General features: G+C 50.6%; 1 protein-coding gene across 4 annotated transcripts in view; it reads left to right on the forward strand.

Moving 5' to 3' along the window:
- The first annotated feature begins 1,244 nt into the window (after nucleotides 1–1,244).
- Nucleotides 1,245–15,378, forward strand: part of LOC115075660 (caskin-1-like) — a 177,969-nt gene continuing 163,835 nt past the window's right edge. For 3 of the 4 annotated variants that reach the window (XR_003852568.1, XM_029576237.1, XM_029576238.1), the window contains exon 1: nucleotides 1,245–1,364. Coding sequence is in view for 2 of the 4 variants with exons in the window: in XM_029576237.1 (XP_029432097.1) it covers nucleotides 1,271–1,364 (94 nt within the window). In the remaining 2 variants the exon portion in view is untranslated. The remainder of the gene's footprint in view (nucleotides 1,365–15,378) is intronic. The other variant, XM_029576240.1, reaches the window with a different exon arrangement.

Consider the following 15,378-nt stretch of genomic DNA (forward strand, 5'->3'; position numbering starts at 1 on the left):
ACCTGGCTCTTCACATTAGCGTATCCAGCTTAGCCCACTCACTCTCCTCTCCTCCTATCTGCCTCTCCTCTTTCTCCCCCCCCCAAGCAAAGACTCCTAAATACTGAGCTATAAGTTCCCCTCCTGCACTCTAAGCTTATCCTACCCTGTCCCTCCCGCCCTTTCACTGCCATCAATGCTCTGGTACCTACCGGCCCCCTGTACATACATTGTCTATTGTCAGGAATATAAATTATCAAACGTCTCTCTTTCCCTATCCTTCCTACTGCTCTCCTCTCTCCTCCTCCATTGCTGCTTCCCCACCCCTGTTTATTGTTTTTCATTCTCTTGTTAATTTGTTACAATGTAAACGGGCCAATGTCGGTTCATAAAATTCAACACATTAAATAAATAAACAAACGTGGTCTGTGGTTGCAGCTAGTGATTTTGTTTTAAAGAACACTTTCTACTATTTTACCTGGGACCGAGTTCAGGCTCGCGTTGCCCGATTAATCACCGCTGCCCACCTTTTTAAAAATCGGCGTTAGATTGGCCTCCCTCTGGCTGATTTGTAACCGGGGGCAATTTAATCAGGGTTGAGCTCTTCCAGCCTGCCAGACCGACCCAGCTCAGCTCTGTTACCGTACGAGGAGCATCAACTGCAGCCGTTTGCTTACATTTCATCTCCTATCTGTACAATTGCTCTACCTCCCAAGTCCAGATCTGTTCCATGTGCAGGCCCCAGATTACAAGCTGTACAAGAAAACACTATACCGTGCATACAGCAAGCAAACAGCAGATAGACAAACCCTCCGAGGAGCAGAGCCACAGGTGCGCTAGAACTAAACTGGGCCGAGGGCCTGCATGTTCTGGACAAGACGCCCCAGGAGGAAGGTTATAAAGAGGTGAGAGAAGGGGCGCGGGAGACACGGGCGTGGCCCGCGTTAGCTGCTACCTCCGTCCCATCAGTAAGTAGCGGTCGCTTCTCGGAGGAGAGCTGCGGGACGAGTGCGATGTATTGCGCGCAGCGGTGGCCCGCGTTAGCTGCTTCCTCCGTCCCATCCGTGCCCGCAGTAAGTAGCCGTCGCTTCTCGGAGGAGAGCTGCGGGACGAGTGCGATGTATTGCGCGCGCAGCGGTCCTGCTCGTTGCTCCGCCCCGCCGGCCCGGGCAGCCTCCTTGCAGGCGGCGCTTCCTCGGGCCGCCGCTAGATGGCAGCCTTGCTGATGGCATCTCCCGCTCTGGCGTAACAAAGCGCAGGCGGCGGAGAGCGCAGCCCGCAGAAAGCAGCGATGGGGAAGGACCAGGAGCTGCTGCAGGCGGTGAAAAGCGAGGATCTGCTCACCGTGCAAAAGCTGCTGCAGAGGCCCAAGCCCGGCAAAGCCAGTAAGTCCCTGCCGCCGCCCCTGGGCTGGCCTAAGGGGAGGCAAGTGCCCGGCCGGCCCTCCGCTGGCAGCACCGCTGCTCCCATCCCCTCCCCCTCCCTGGCTGTCACCGAAGCCACCGATTGGGCTGCAGGTGCCCGGGAGCGGGGGCTGCGTTTGGGCTTTGGACGGGGGGATGCTGCAGAGCGCTCGGGGGCCGGGGATCGGAGCCCTGGGCTTGATGCAAACGGCACCGTCTGCCTGCACCTGCATTGGGGGCTCCCATTTTTTTCTCGAATGATGCGAATTTGGGCTCAGTGCGGGTCACTAAGCATAGGACAATATCCATTGCTTGAAGAATTGTATCTTCCTGTCTGCACGGTTTAAAGCTGACATACTGCTCTACCAATAGCTAAATGCCTGTCAAAAGCTTCCTGAAATGTTTATTAAAGAATTCAGGTGCTGCTGTGCTGTTTGTCATTGGAACCCTGCACGTGTGCTCTGTGCAGCAGCTGGAGGGCCAGTCAAGGCCTAGCTACCTTCCCAACAGCTGGGGGTCGCCATCTTTGTTGTGGCCCACCATATTCTCAGGTTGCATATTTAAACTTCTTTTGCTGATGGCTGAGCATAGGAGGCGTCTAACAACGAGTGGCAGATAACTTGGGACTAACTAGTATTGCTGCTTTAACTAATCCTGCTGACTTGCAGGGAGGAAGTAGTTGAATCACTGGATGTTTGAAGAGCCTTAAATGGGGACATGGTCCTTCCTTGTGATTTGCAGTTCTTAACACTGAATAGAAGATTTTGTGCCCTAATAAGGTGTGGGAGGAGGACCGGGCGGGATCCTGGCCAGAGCAGCTGCAAGTCTCTGGATAGCAAGAGTTTTGGAGCCCTGGGCAGCTACTTCCTGAGATACTGCTTAGGGGTAGCTTCTCCTTTCCAGAGAAAGGGCCGGTGCCCCAGAATGCAGCAGCAGCCCTCGCTGGGGTAGCCCCATCTGCTTGCTCCTGGAAGGCTCATTTTCCCATCTCAGCCTGATGTCCTGGGATACGGGACTCATCCCCTGGCTCTGCAGCACCGTGGGATACTTACCCAGGTCACAGCTACAAAGGTCAGGCTACAGTTCCCCTTCCTCACCAACCAGGGACTAGGAGTGTCCCTCCTGCAGCATCACCAGATAAGATCAGCTCCAGATTCAAATTCAGGCCTCCTCATTGGCAGTTACCTCTACTGAGCCGAGCCATGAACATGGCCATCAGAAAAATGTTTTCAGCTTAATTTTGGGGTATTTAGGAAGCACTATAGCGATCACTGTAGCATCACCTCTTTATAACACTCAGTTCTCTTCAGAAGAGCCTATAAGAGGGGGGGGGGGGGATCGAGTCCTTGCTTTTTTAAATGGAGCAGAACTGCCAAGAAGGCCTGAACTGGGCCCAGTGCTCAATTTGCGTTCCTGGACCAGTTAATGTGTGCAGCTCTCCTACCTACTGGGAACCTTCCTTTAGGGGCAGTGCTTGGGGTGGCAAGTGCCCCTCTGCAAAAAAAGAAAAATCATTCCCCCCCCCCCCCCGCCACACCAATGTCGCCAGCACCTCTGAGCTGCTCAGCTGCCTCCTCCCTCCTGCAGCCCAGGCAGTGAAACACTCCCTCAGGGCTCTGCATCCACACAGGGGACGTTTCACCATGGACTGCAGGAGGGAGCAGGCGCCCAGGCCTAAGCTGCATGGCTGAGTAGCTTAGTGGTGCCGGTCCATTGGGTCAGAAGCAGGGAAGGACTGGGATAGGGGAGAAGAGCAGGCAGTCACTAGTTGTGGGAGGAGGTAGTGCAGACGGGAGCTGCGGGAGGGCAAGGGAAGAGCTGGGACTGAGCCAAGGCTTGGCGGGACAGTTAGGTAATTGTGGGGGTGGGGTATGTGGTAAAAGAAGAAGGCTGAAGAATGGGGAGGGGTTGAGAGGGTAAAAGGCAGTGGAAAGGGATTGGGGTGCCGTGGATGGATGTGTCAGAGAAAAGGGTGAGAGGGTAGGATTGGAGCTGGGGGGTAGGGGTAAGAGACAGAAGGACAGGCTGGAGTTCAGGGAGGGAATGAGGAGGGAATGCGAGGCAGAGGAAGATGGAGGGTGAGTACAGAGGGTGGTGGAATGGAGGATTGGGTGAAAGAGGAAGAATAGGAGGCTGAGGAGAGAGTGAGTGAGAGAGAGGGAATGGGAGAACTGGATGGGTGAGAGTGGGACATGGAAAGCTGATAAATACTTGAGAGGTGAAAAAAGGGAGGCTGAGGACTGAAGGGTTAGAGAGGGGGAGAAGAGGGGTGAAATTTAACTATGAGTGGATAGAAAGATAAAGAGAGAAATGGAGAAAAAGATGAAAGGGAAGAACCAATGTCTGAGGCACATGCAGGGAAGAAATTGGAGAGGATAAGAGGAGAAAGAAGAAATGGAAAGGAGACCCTGGAAAAGAAGTCTGGAAAAGAGTAGGATAAACTGCCCAGGCAAGAAAAGGAAGCCTCCCTTATTTCCAGTTTGTAGAGTAGAAGCGTGCATTTTTATTTCCAGTTTGTAGAATGGAAGTGTGCGTTTCTATTTCCTGTTTGTGCATTTCTATTTCCTGTTTGTAGAGTGGAAGCGTGCGTTTCTATTTTCAGTTTGTAGAGTGGAAGTGTGCGTTTCTATTTCCTGTTTGTGCATTTCTATTTCCTGTTTGTAGAGTGGAAGCGTGCGTTTCTATTTCCTGTTTGTAGAGTGGAAGCGTGCGTTTCTATTTTCAGTATGTAGAGTCGAAGCGTGCGTTTCTATTTCCAGTTTGTAGAGTGGAAGCGTGCGTTTCTATTTTCAGTTTGTAGAGTGGAAGCGTGCGTTTCTATTTCCTGTTTGTAGAGTGGAAGTGTGCGTTTCTATTTCCTGTTTGTAGAGTCGAAGCGTGCGTTTCTATTTCCAGTTTGTAGAGTGGAAGTGTGCGTTTCTATTTCCTGTTTGTAGAGTGGAAGTGTGCGTTGCTGGCACTGCGTGGTTCTGTCTGGAAGGTAAGTGTCGGTCTGCGCTCTGTCTCTGAGGGATTCTGCTCTTAGTATGTAAGTCCTGGAGAAATTTTTGCAGTGCTATTTGACTTATGGGATGGCAGCTTTGCTACTTAAGGTTTCAAGAGTCTTTTTTGCAGAATTTTGTGTTACTTCACGTTTCTGGCACTGGAAGTGGCTGCTACTGAGGTGACACCAGAATTTGAATTGGGGAAACATCCTTCTTAGTGTTGGGGTCCCTTGCTGAGGGAATTTCTCTGCATGTGCAGTGCATGTGCAGTGCATGTGCAGTGCATGCTGCACAGACTCAGCTTCCCTCCCATACCCCGTGCAGGCTATCAAATCATTTGAATTGTCCTTTTTTTTTGCTAGGAAGTTGAAACTGGCCAGGTGTTTTTTATTTGCATGGAAGAGACTTGTTCTTATTGTGACATTTGTAGCCAGTTTGAAGGCAGGGGCTGTGCTGTGGGGGTGGGTGGCTTTAGCTTGCGCCCTCCCGCCCCACTAGAGACCCCACAATCCTGGGCATTGGCCTCGCTGTGCCAGCGTGTCTGTGATCAGCAGCTAGGGCCGGATTTAAGATTTTGGCACCCCCGGGCAGTGCCCCTTTGAAGCTGTGCCAGCACCTGGCCCTAAGGCTTCTCTTTGGTCTGCAGATTTGGCACCCTGGGCCGGTGCCTGTATTGACGATCCCTACATCTGGGCCTGCCTTTAGTAAATGAACCTGCGGACGCTGCTAGTTTGCTTGAAATTTCCCTCTCCTCATGACATGCACTGAGTTTCCTTGGGGCTTTACCAGGCAGTAAATGCTGTACTGACGAGATACCGTGTGTTAGCTTCCCTCCCCCAAAACTGGTGCAGATGCATGGAAGTCGGCATCTGAATACTAACGCACACCCCGATGCTCCGGGCTGAGGCTTAAAGCAGCTGTACGGACCCCGAAACCCCTGCCAGTCCTATGAAACAATAAACCTGCTGGTCCAGTGGCCCCAGCACCCATCAACCACTTGTGGCCAAAAAAAGTGAAAGGTTAGCAGGCCATTAGCTCCTGCCCCCTTTCATCTGCCCACCCTAGTCCCTTTGCTCTCCCCAAAGTTTCTTGTATGTCTCTGATGTTTAGTGGGGGCAGAAGTGACATCCATTCACTCTTGCCCCACCAGGGCCATTTTCCAGGGTGACACTGGTCAACCCCTGACACTTCTTAGCCTCTCCTTACTGGGGGACCAATCAGCATAATGGATCAACTGGCATGGGGCAAGCTTCAGGAGCCATGGGACATCAGGGCTAGTGTTTGAGGTGCACTGGGTGCCATGTAGTAGGCAGTAGGGGTGTACATTCGTTTGCAACGTATTGGTAATCTGCAACGTATATGCCATATTCGTTGTATTCGTGGGGGTCACAAAACGTATAGCGAACCCCCACGAATACAATGTATCACTAACAAATAAACCCCCACCCTCCTGACCCCCCCAAGACTTGCCAAAAGTCCCTGGTGGTCCAGCGGGGGTCCTGGAGCGATCTCCTGCACTCGGGCCGTCGGCTGCCAGTATTCAAAATGGCGCTGATAGCCTTTGCCCTTACTGTGTCACAGGGGCTATCGGCGCCATGTTGAATACCGGCAGCCGACGGCCCGAGTGCAGGAGATCGCTCCAGGACCCCCGCTGGACCACCAGGGACTTTTGGCAAGTCTTAGGGGTGTCAGGAGGGTGGGGGTTTGTAGTAAATTAAATTTAAAGGGTTGGGATGGGTTTTTTTTGGGGGGAAGCGAATACATATGTAACTAATGAACGGATCGGGGTCCTCCGAGAATGGATGCAATGGATTTGGGTCCCGACGAATATGAATACCGAATGGGACAAATCCGTCCCTGCTGCACATCCCTAGTAGGCAGTGCCGCTGTCCCCTCCTGACCCTAAGAGTCACACTCATAAGAACATAAGAACCTGCCATGCTGGGTCAGACCAAGGGTCCATCAAGCCCAGCATCCTGTTTCCAACAGTGGCCAATCCAGGCCACAAGAACCTGGCAATTACCCAAACACTAAGAAGATCCCATGCTACTGATGCAATTAATAGCAGTGGCTATTCCCTAAGTAAACTTGATTAATAGCTATTAATGGACTTCTCCTCCAAGAACTTATCCAAACCTTTTTTGAACCCAGCTACACTAACTGCACTAACCACATCCTCTGGCAACAAATTCCAGAGCTTTATTGTGCGTTGAGTGAAAAAGAATTTTCTCTGATTAGTCTTAAATGTGCTACTTGCTAACTTCATGGAATGCCCCCTAATCCTTCTATTATTCGAAAGTGTAAATAACCGATTCACATCTACTTGTTCAAGACCCCTCCTCTGAGAGGGTGGCTGTCCCTTCCTGCACGGCCTCTGCACTGGGGGCCCAGCACTTGGAAACGCTGCCTCCTTCTGCTGATGCCTCTCTCCTTCATGTTAGAAACTGTTTGAACCTCACAGGAAAGAGAGAGAGAGAGGCCACAGAAGGAAGCAGCTTATAGAAGTGCCAGACCCAGTGCTTGGGGGCTACAGAGCAGGAATGGAAGGTAAGAGTGAAGAGGGGAGGATGGAAGGGGGAGGGCAGGGAGGGACAAGAGTGATGAAAGGAGAGGGAAGGTAAGAGTGAGGCTGCTACTTTTCACTGGTTGGGAGGTGCCGATTAAAACTGAGCCAATCCTGTGTGTGTGGAGGGGCATAGAGCAAGCTATGGGAATCATAGGGCAAGCTGCAAGAGCCACGGGATGGACACGGGAAAAGCTGCAGGAGCCACGGGATGGACACGGGGAAAGCTGCAAGAACCACGGGGTGGGCATGGGGAAAGCTGCAGGAGCCACGGGATGGGCATGGGGAAAGCTGCAAGAACCACGGGGTGGGCACGGGAAAAGCTGCAGGAGCCACGGGATGGGCACGGGGAAAGCTGCAAGAACCACGGGGTGGGCACGGGAAAAGCTGCAGGAGCCACGGGATGGGCATGGGGAAAGCTGCAGGAGCCACGGGATGGGCATGGGGAAAGCTGCAAGAACCACGGGGTGGGCATGGGAAAAGCTGCGGGAGCCACGGGGAAAGCTGCGGGAGCCACGGGATGGGCACGGGGAAAGCTGCGGGAGTCACGGGATGGGCATGGGGAAAAGCTGAAGGAACCACGGGGTGGGCACGGGAAAAGCTGCGGGAGCCACGGGATGGGCACGGGGAAAGCTGCGGGAGCCACGGGGTGGGCACAAGAAAAGCTGCGAGAGCCACTGGATGGACACGGGGAAAGCTGCGGGAGTCACGGGATGGGCACGGGAAAAGCTGCAAGAACCATGGGGTGGGCACGGGAAAGCTGCAGGAGCCACGGGATGGGCACGGGAAAGCTGCGAGAGCCACTGGATGGGCACGGGGAAAGCTGCGGGAGTCACGGGATGGGCACGGGGAAAGCTGCGGAAGCCACGGGATGGGCACGGGAAAAGCTGCGGGAGCCCTGTGCTGAGTGCTGGATTCTTGCAACAGACATTGGAAGCTTTTACTTTTGCAAACGTGTGAATTTATTTATTTATTTAGTGATTCTTATATACCGCGGCACGTATAGATATACATCACCTCGGTTTACAGTAAACAATAAATTAGCAACAGGCTTTACATACAACAGGATATACAGGATGTAAACAAATGACAGCAAAAGGCTTTACATAAATAACGGGTTTCAGGGGTACATAATATAACTCTTTTAACTATAATGAACATATTTAATTTAGAAGAAGAATTTGTCTGTGAATATGCAAATGTGTGGCAGGTCTCTAATTGCTGACTTTACAGTTGACATCCAAAATTACTGCCAGGAAGATTCTTAAACATTTTAGCTTGTTTTAAACTAATGAAATTATGGTCTGCAAGGTTTTGGGCTGCTGCGTTGGTAGTGAGGGGATTCCTGGTTTCCGTGGAGCAGTAATGCTGACAAAAGTGGAGTATTTGGTTACTAATAAGAGTAAGTCCCCCTGAGCCGGGCTCCTCCACCTGATTGACCTTGCTCCGTCCTGGAGTTTGCAGCTTGTGGCAGGTTCTGGAGGCCCTCAGAGAGAGAAGAGGAGAGCTTTAACGATGTCCTTCATTTTTACAGGTTGGTCAAAGCTGGTGCTTCATAGCAAACTGCACAGAAAATATGTCCCAGAAATGCAAATCATTGCCAGTGTCACAAATTCCCAAATACTATTAACTAATCCTGCCGGCTCTCTGAGCTGGGCTTTCCCATAACCATTTTGGCAGGGAGTGCCTCGGTGCCGTTCTCTCTCATTGGCTGGCGGCACTGTAAATCCAGCCCTGATAACCGGGCTGACACGGAGCCCAAGTCTGGCATAAGGAAATCTGCGGAAGGTATAAGAAGCCAACGAGCTGGCACTGGGTCAGGGCAATGACTGGAACTCGGATCTTTCCTACAGCGTCGCCTCCTGCACAGCAGAGCCCGACACTTCAATAAGGGAGGGGGGTTTGCAAAAGGATTTATGTGCTGAAAATTGGGATTAAATGGGTAAGCGGGAAATTGCTCCGATGCTCATTTTATGTGCAGAAATCCTTTTGAAAATTACCCCCTAAGTGCTTAAAAAAGGCAACATTAAAAGAAAGAGGCAGTTAGTTATAATTGTGAAATTCTTTATTTCTGCAGGATACATGTATGACCAGAGAGTCCATGTAACCGTGTGCATACTGCAGCGTTCACTGCTAATGCAGTGGGCACTGTGGGCAGTCCTCTGTGTTTACGCAGGGAGCACTGTGCAGTCCTTGGTGCTCATGCAGAGGGCACTGCACAGCTGATGTACCACTTTTAATGTTGATGGTTTTTAATATTAAAAAAGAACATTATTCACAGTTGTGCTAGTGCTTGGTCTCTCTTGCAGTGTTATTTCTCTGGCAGTGCCTGGTTCCTCTTGTTATGATGGTGTCTTAGTAGTGCTTGGTTCTCTTGCAGAATTATTGCCCTGGCAGTGCCTGGTGATGGTCTCCTGGTAGTGATTGGTCTCTCTTGCAGAGTTATTTCCCTGGCCATGCTGATTCCTCTTCTTGTGATGCTGTCCTGGCAGTGCTTAGACTCTCTTGCACTGTTATTGCCCTGACACTGTCTGGTTCCTCTTCTTGTGATGCTGTCCTGGCAGTGCTTAGGCTCTCTTGCAGTGTTATTGCCCTGACATTGTCTGGTTCCTCTTCTTATGATGCTGTCCTGGCAGTGCTTAGACTCTCTTGCAGTGTTATTGCCCTGGCAGTGCCTGATTCCTTTTCCTGTGATGCTGTCCTGGCAGTGCCTGGTTCCTCTTCTTATGATGCTGTCCTGGCAGTGCTTAGGCTCTCTTGCAGTGTTATTGCCCTGACATTGTCTGGTTCCTCTTCTTGTGATGCTGTCCTGGCAGTGCTTAGACTCTCTTGCAGTGTTATTGCCCTGACATTGTCTGGTTCCTCTTCTTGTGATGCTGTCCTGGCAGTGCTTAGACTCTCTTGCAGTGTTATTGCCCTGACATTGTCTGGTTCCTCTTCTTGTGATGCTGTCCTGGCAGTGCTTAGGCTGTCTTGCAGTGTTAATGCCCTGACATTGTCTGGTTCCTCTTCTTGTGATGCTGTCCTGGCAGTGCTTAGGCTCTCTTGCAGAATTATTTCCCTGGCTGTGCTGGTTCCTCTTCTTGTGATGCTGTCCTGGCAGTGCTTAGGCTGTCTTGCAGTGTTAATGCCCTGACATTGTCTGGTTCCTCTTCTTGTGATGCTGTCTTGCAGTGTTAATGCCCTGACATTGTCTGGTTCCTCTTCTTGTGATACTGTCCTGGCAGTGCTTAGGCTCTCTTGCAGTGTTATTGCCTTGCCAGTGCCTATGTCCGCTTCTTGAGATGCTGACCTGGCAGTGCTTGGTCTCTCTCACGGTGACGCTATCCTGGCAATGAATAGTCCCACTTACAATGATATTTCCTTGAGAGTTTCAGGTTGACCAGTGCCTCACTGGAGCTGCTGCTGTAGGGTTTTTTCTGGGTGCAGACAGTAGAAGAGAGGGAATTGGCTGAGACCAGCTGTCAGGCATTGTTCACTTTGTAAAGATCATTAACATCTAGTAGTTTATAGCTGGATGGGAAATGTATTTATTGATTGATTTATTTAAGAATATTTAATTACTCACCATCCCAGAGAAGTACTCAAAGCAAGGCCTAGGAGCAGAATAATCCAATAACACAAAAAGCAAAACAAAATTAAGCAGTAAAACAATAAGCACTTAAAATTCAATACCCCATTTAGACCTGTAGCAAATGCAAACAATCGCCAGCCTCCTCTTCCCTGAAATGCCCCTGAAAAACCCAGAATTTACCTTAACAGGCCAGAAATAACAAATCAGCAGGCAATAGCTAGAGCCACCACTAACCTAACCCTTAAGACATGCAGTGCCATGCAGGATCACCGAGGGATGAGGCAGCCCCCAGAGAAGAGAGCGAGCTCTGAGGGACCGTGGAAAGAGCCACAGTTCCAATTTCTCTTGAAAAGGAAGTTGCCGAGTCTTATCTCCTTTGGAAGGCTCTGCTACGAGCGCCTGCGGCTCTAACCGTATCGCTTGATGGAATAACCAGGAGCCTCTCATCCTGCAATCCCAGGAAAGGAGCTGGAATATACCAGGAAAGCAAGTCGCTAACATAACCAGGTCCAGACCATTCAGGCCTTAGAAAGAAAGAAGGCCTTGACCTGAGTGTAGCCACTCAAGATAGGGAGCGAGATTGTTCCTGAGGCTGCATCCAGGCAGCACATGTGCTGCTGTGCTCTGAGTCAAATGCAACCCCCCTCAAATTTGTAATAGGCAAATCCCCCAAACAGGGTGTTGCAGTGTACATGAAAACGGCCAGATCTGGGTTCTAACTCTACCGTTTCATGTCATGATGCCCCGAAGGCTGACCTGGAGACACTGGGGCCATGAGATTATTCTCCAGATGTAAACCCAAGTTTTGGACCTTTTTTTCTATAGGCTGGCCTGGGGGTAATGTCATGGCAGCATCAGTGAAGATCAAGGCTTCAGATTTATCGGACTTTAGATTCAATCACGAAATAGCTTCCAGGCATAAACTGTTGTTTTTAATGGAGACATTGATTCAACTTCTAACGAGGAGCAGAGCTGGTTGTCATTGGCGTCTACATACGGCCTATATGATTTCCATATTGTCGGGCAAGCATCTGTAGTAACTACCATTGACTATTGCAATTCCTCATACATAGACCTACCAAATTGTTATACTAGGGCCCGATATTACATTGGCTCCATGCTAATTTTAAAATTAGCCCTTCTGACCTGACAGAGACTCAACCAATGTGTTCACTGCCAGCAGCTGAAGGCTCCGCGTCATGGACCCTTCCTGGTAGCAGGAGCTCTGGAGCATTTCACACTATAAAGTTTTCTGCATGCTACTTAAGGCCCATTTTTTTTCCATTTTCGTTTGGCTGACTTTTTATGTACTTATTTGATTGCCTTGTATTGCATTTATTCTCATGCTGTTTTGTTTTACCTTTATGTATGTTTACTCTAAGCCATCTAGAATGGTTGTTCTGCTACGGATAGTATGTAAAAACAACAAATAGAGAAGCAAATCCCAAACTTCCCGATCAACTGCCTAAGGGGTCTCAAAACAATGTTAAGTAACACAGGAGTTAAGGGACCCCTGCGGTTTTGGGGTTTGCTACAGGGGCAACTAAAATGTTTCCCCGCAGACTCGGTGCAGGAGGTCTGGGGCCGCGTCAGACAGGAAACAGGAGGAGGAGAGCAGCGGTGTTTGTACCCCCCCACCTCTGCTGCTCTGAATCATACGCCCCCCCCCCCCACTCATCTCCTCCTGCCGCCGAGCAGAAAGAGAGGGTGAGAAGGACGTGGGAATGGAGTTTGGGATTATTCATTTGTATTTCTGTTTGCTGGGCGTTGGTTATTCGAGGTTACTACTTGAAGTTTATGACTGTCGTGTTTTACCAGTGGGTTATAGAGTTTGGTTGGCTTGGGTTGCCCCTCCCCTTGTTCTGCTGCCCCTGCAGTAGAGAGCGAAGGCTCGCAGAGAAGCACTGGAGGACCCCAATCCCCCTAGCAGATTCCACCGCCTACAAATCAGGGTGAAAGGCGGGAAGGCTGGAGGCAGCCCTGGTCATTCCTTCATCTCACGTGACTGGCAGCATCCAAAAGGCTCAAATCACTTCACTGGTTTTATTGACTTGTCAGACTCAATAACCTTTGGCAAAAAAGGGACATTTGAAAGTAGGCGAAAATCGGCCATCAGGACCCAGTAACTTTTTAACAAAAGACGGACAGCAGCAGTTTCAGAGTCCAAGGCAATGCAGCCTCTGACAGAGATGAATTTATAATTTGGCACATCCAAGGGGGTCAAGCCACCCCTGCCCACCACCATTACAAGAGATGGGCCAGGGTGCCAGCAACACGACCAGAAGAGAGCGTGTGCTGGGCCTAGAGGCAGACCCAGAGGCACCTGCTCCAATCTTACCGTGGAAATCCAGGTCCAATGCCACTGCCTGCTCCTCCTGACCACACCTCAGAGTAGAGCTGAAAAACTTTATTAGCAAGACAAAGAGCAAAGCTATCACAGTCCCCAAGCAGCTGAGTGATTCGCAGCCCAGCCCCACACCTGTTTTTAGAGATTTGCAGTCGCTCTCTGCAGGCATTCCCGACTTTACTGATCTTTGGGATGCCTCTTACCCATCTGCCTGCTAACTTCAGAGGGAAACTCTCCAAATGCAATGGATCTGACATTCATTCTTGAACTTAGGAAGATCCATGGAGACCCACAGAGAACAATTCTGTCACTTCAGAAGCCAAGAAGACCTCATTATCTAGAGGACAACAAGGCATCGACTGAAATGCCAGAGCCCTCAAAAAGCAACTGCATGGGTATAGCATCTCTCACCACCAACCCGCTGCTAGGGTATAGCACCTGTCCCCAATAACCAGCTGCAAGGATATAGCACATCCCCCACCATCCAGCTGCAAGGATATAGCAGCTCTCCCCACCATCCAGCTGCAAGGGTATAGCACCTCCCCCCACCATCCAGCTGCAAGGGTATAGCACCTCCCCCCACCATCCAGCTGCAAGGGTATAGCACCTCCCCCCACCATCCAGCTGCAAGGGTATAGCACCTCTCCCCATCATCCAGCTGCAAGGGTATAGCACCTCCCCCCACCATCCAGCTGCAAGGGTATAGCACCTCCCCCCACCATCCAGCTGCAAGGGTATAGCACCTCTCCCCATCATTCAGCTGCAAGGGTATAGCACCTCCCCCCACCATCCAGCTGCAAGGGTTTAGCACCCCCCCCCACCATCCAGCTGCAAGAGTATAGCACCTCCCCCCACCATCCAGCTGCAAGAGTATAGCACCTCTCTCTAGTAACCAGCTGCAAGGATATAGCACCTCTCCCCACCATCCAGCTGCAAGAGTATAGCACCTCTCCCCACCATTCAGCTGCTTGGGTACTGTGCCAGCCTTGAAAGAGCTCTCTCTCAGGATGCTCTCTGTAAGTTGGTCTCTAGATAAGCCCCAGCAGTATCAAATGGTAAATTAGTTTGCTGCATTCATCGTCCATGAGTGCAAGATTTGTAATTCCAAAGACTGATTTAACCCCTTGGATTTGCACTGCCCAGCTGTTACTCTCTGAGGGTATTGGGCCATCACCTCTTCACACGCAGGTCATGGGAGAGCTCCTCTCCAGAGACACCAGAGACCAGCAAGCATCCCTACATTCATTCTTAGTCCAATAGCATTATCTGTTGCTTGGCAGAGTCTTCCTCGCTCACACACCCTAGGCAGGTTTATAAATAATTAAAACTGTAGCTTTTCTTCTGCGGATGTGATAACTATCAGTCGGGGTTTATCCTATCGTAAAGATGTGGCCTGACTGAGCGAAATCCCGCATTGTTCTGCTTAAGTATGGAATAGCAGGGCAAATCTAGTTTTCTTTACCCTGCACCATTTACCGATGTATTTCTTGGATTTATATTCTGCTTTGTACCACTTGAAAGTGGATTCCATTCCCTTACCAAGCTTTTCTCCCATTCTGACCCTATGAGGCCCCGAGGTGGTACCCGACGCCATGGAGAGGGAAGTGACTTGCCAAGGTCACAAGGAGCAGCAGTGATTTGCACAATGTAAAAACAGAAGTGAAATAAGGCAAACCTAGAGTTGTCGTTCCCTAGACAGAACCGTGTCGGGTTTGCGCGGCTGCAGCATCCCCTCCCTGGACTGGACGACCTCGCTGAGTGGCGTGTGGAGTTTTCAAGCACACGCATGTTTGATGATGGCGGAGATCGGGCACAGGATGCCGGGCCGTTTCCTGGCCTGGGCTTCAGTGCAGTGCACTTTACCTGGATGCTTGGTGTTCACTTTCTGCCTCCCACACTGCAGTGCCGACCGAGCAGCTGACAAACAGATGTTCCTTTCTAGGATGCACATTTGGGACTGGGATAATTACCCGCGTTTACGCCCAGCCTTGCACCAGCGGGGACGCAACGTCTCGGACAAGAAGTCTCTGACAGACCGTGAGATTCTGCAGCTTCCCAGGGCCACCCGAGGTCAAACAGCTCCTTCCTGGACTTGGAATGCAATCTCCCAAATATTTTCTTGTACCGCTCTGTCCAGGCTGGAGTTAGGGGCAAGACACATCCACTGACAGCTTAGGTTAAAAAGGATCTCCTAGCACAGAAGAGCAGGGGCTTTGCTTAAAGCATTTTTCTTTTTTTTTTGCGGGAAATGCAAGCAGTGTTCCTTCCTCTGCATCCTTTCAATCTCACATCCCCAGGGCGCTTCGTACATGAAAGATGATGATTCAGACTTTTGCATAGAGAGAGTATTTTCATGTTTGGTTCTCCTTGCACAGAGGTTTCTGCAGAGATCTGAATCCTTCTCCACCCAGAGGGCCTTAGATTTAGCCACATTTACTATTCCTGCAGAGTCCCAGCGAGCTCCCTCAGACCTGGCACTAGGGAACTCCATCTGCCCATGCCTTGCTCTCAATGCCACATCTCATGCC

The sequence above is a fragment of the Rhinatrema bivittatum genome, chromosome 14 (genome assembly GCF_901001135.1).
Source record: "Rhinatrema bivittatum chromosome 14, aRhiBiv1.1, whole genome shotgun sequence".
Taxonomy (NCBI): domain Eukaryota; kingdom Metazoa; phylum Chordata; class Amphibia; order Gymnophiona; family Rhinatrematidae; genus Rhinatrema; species Rhinatrema bivittatum.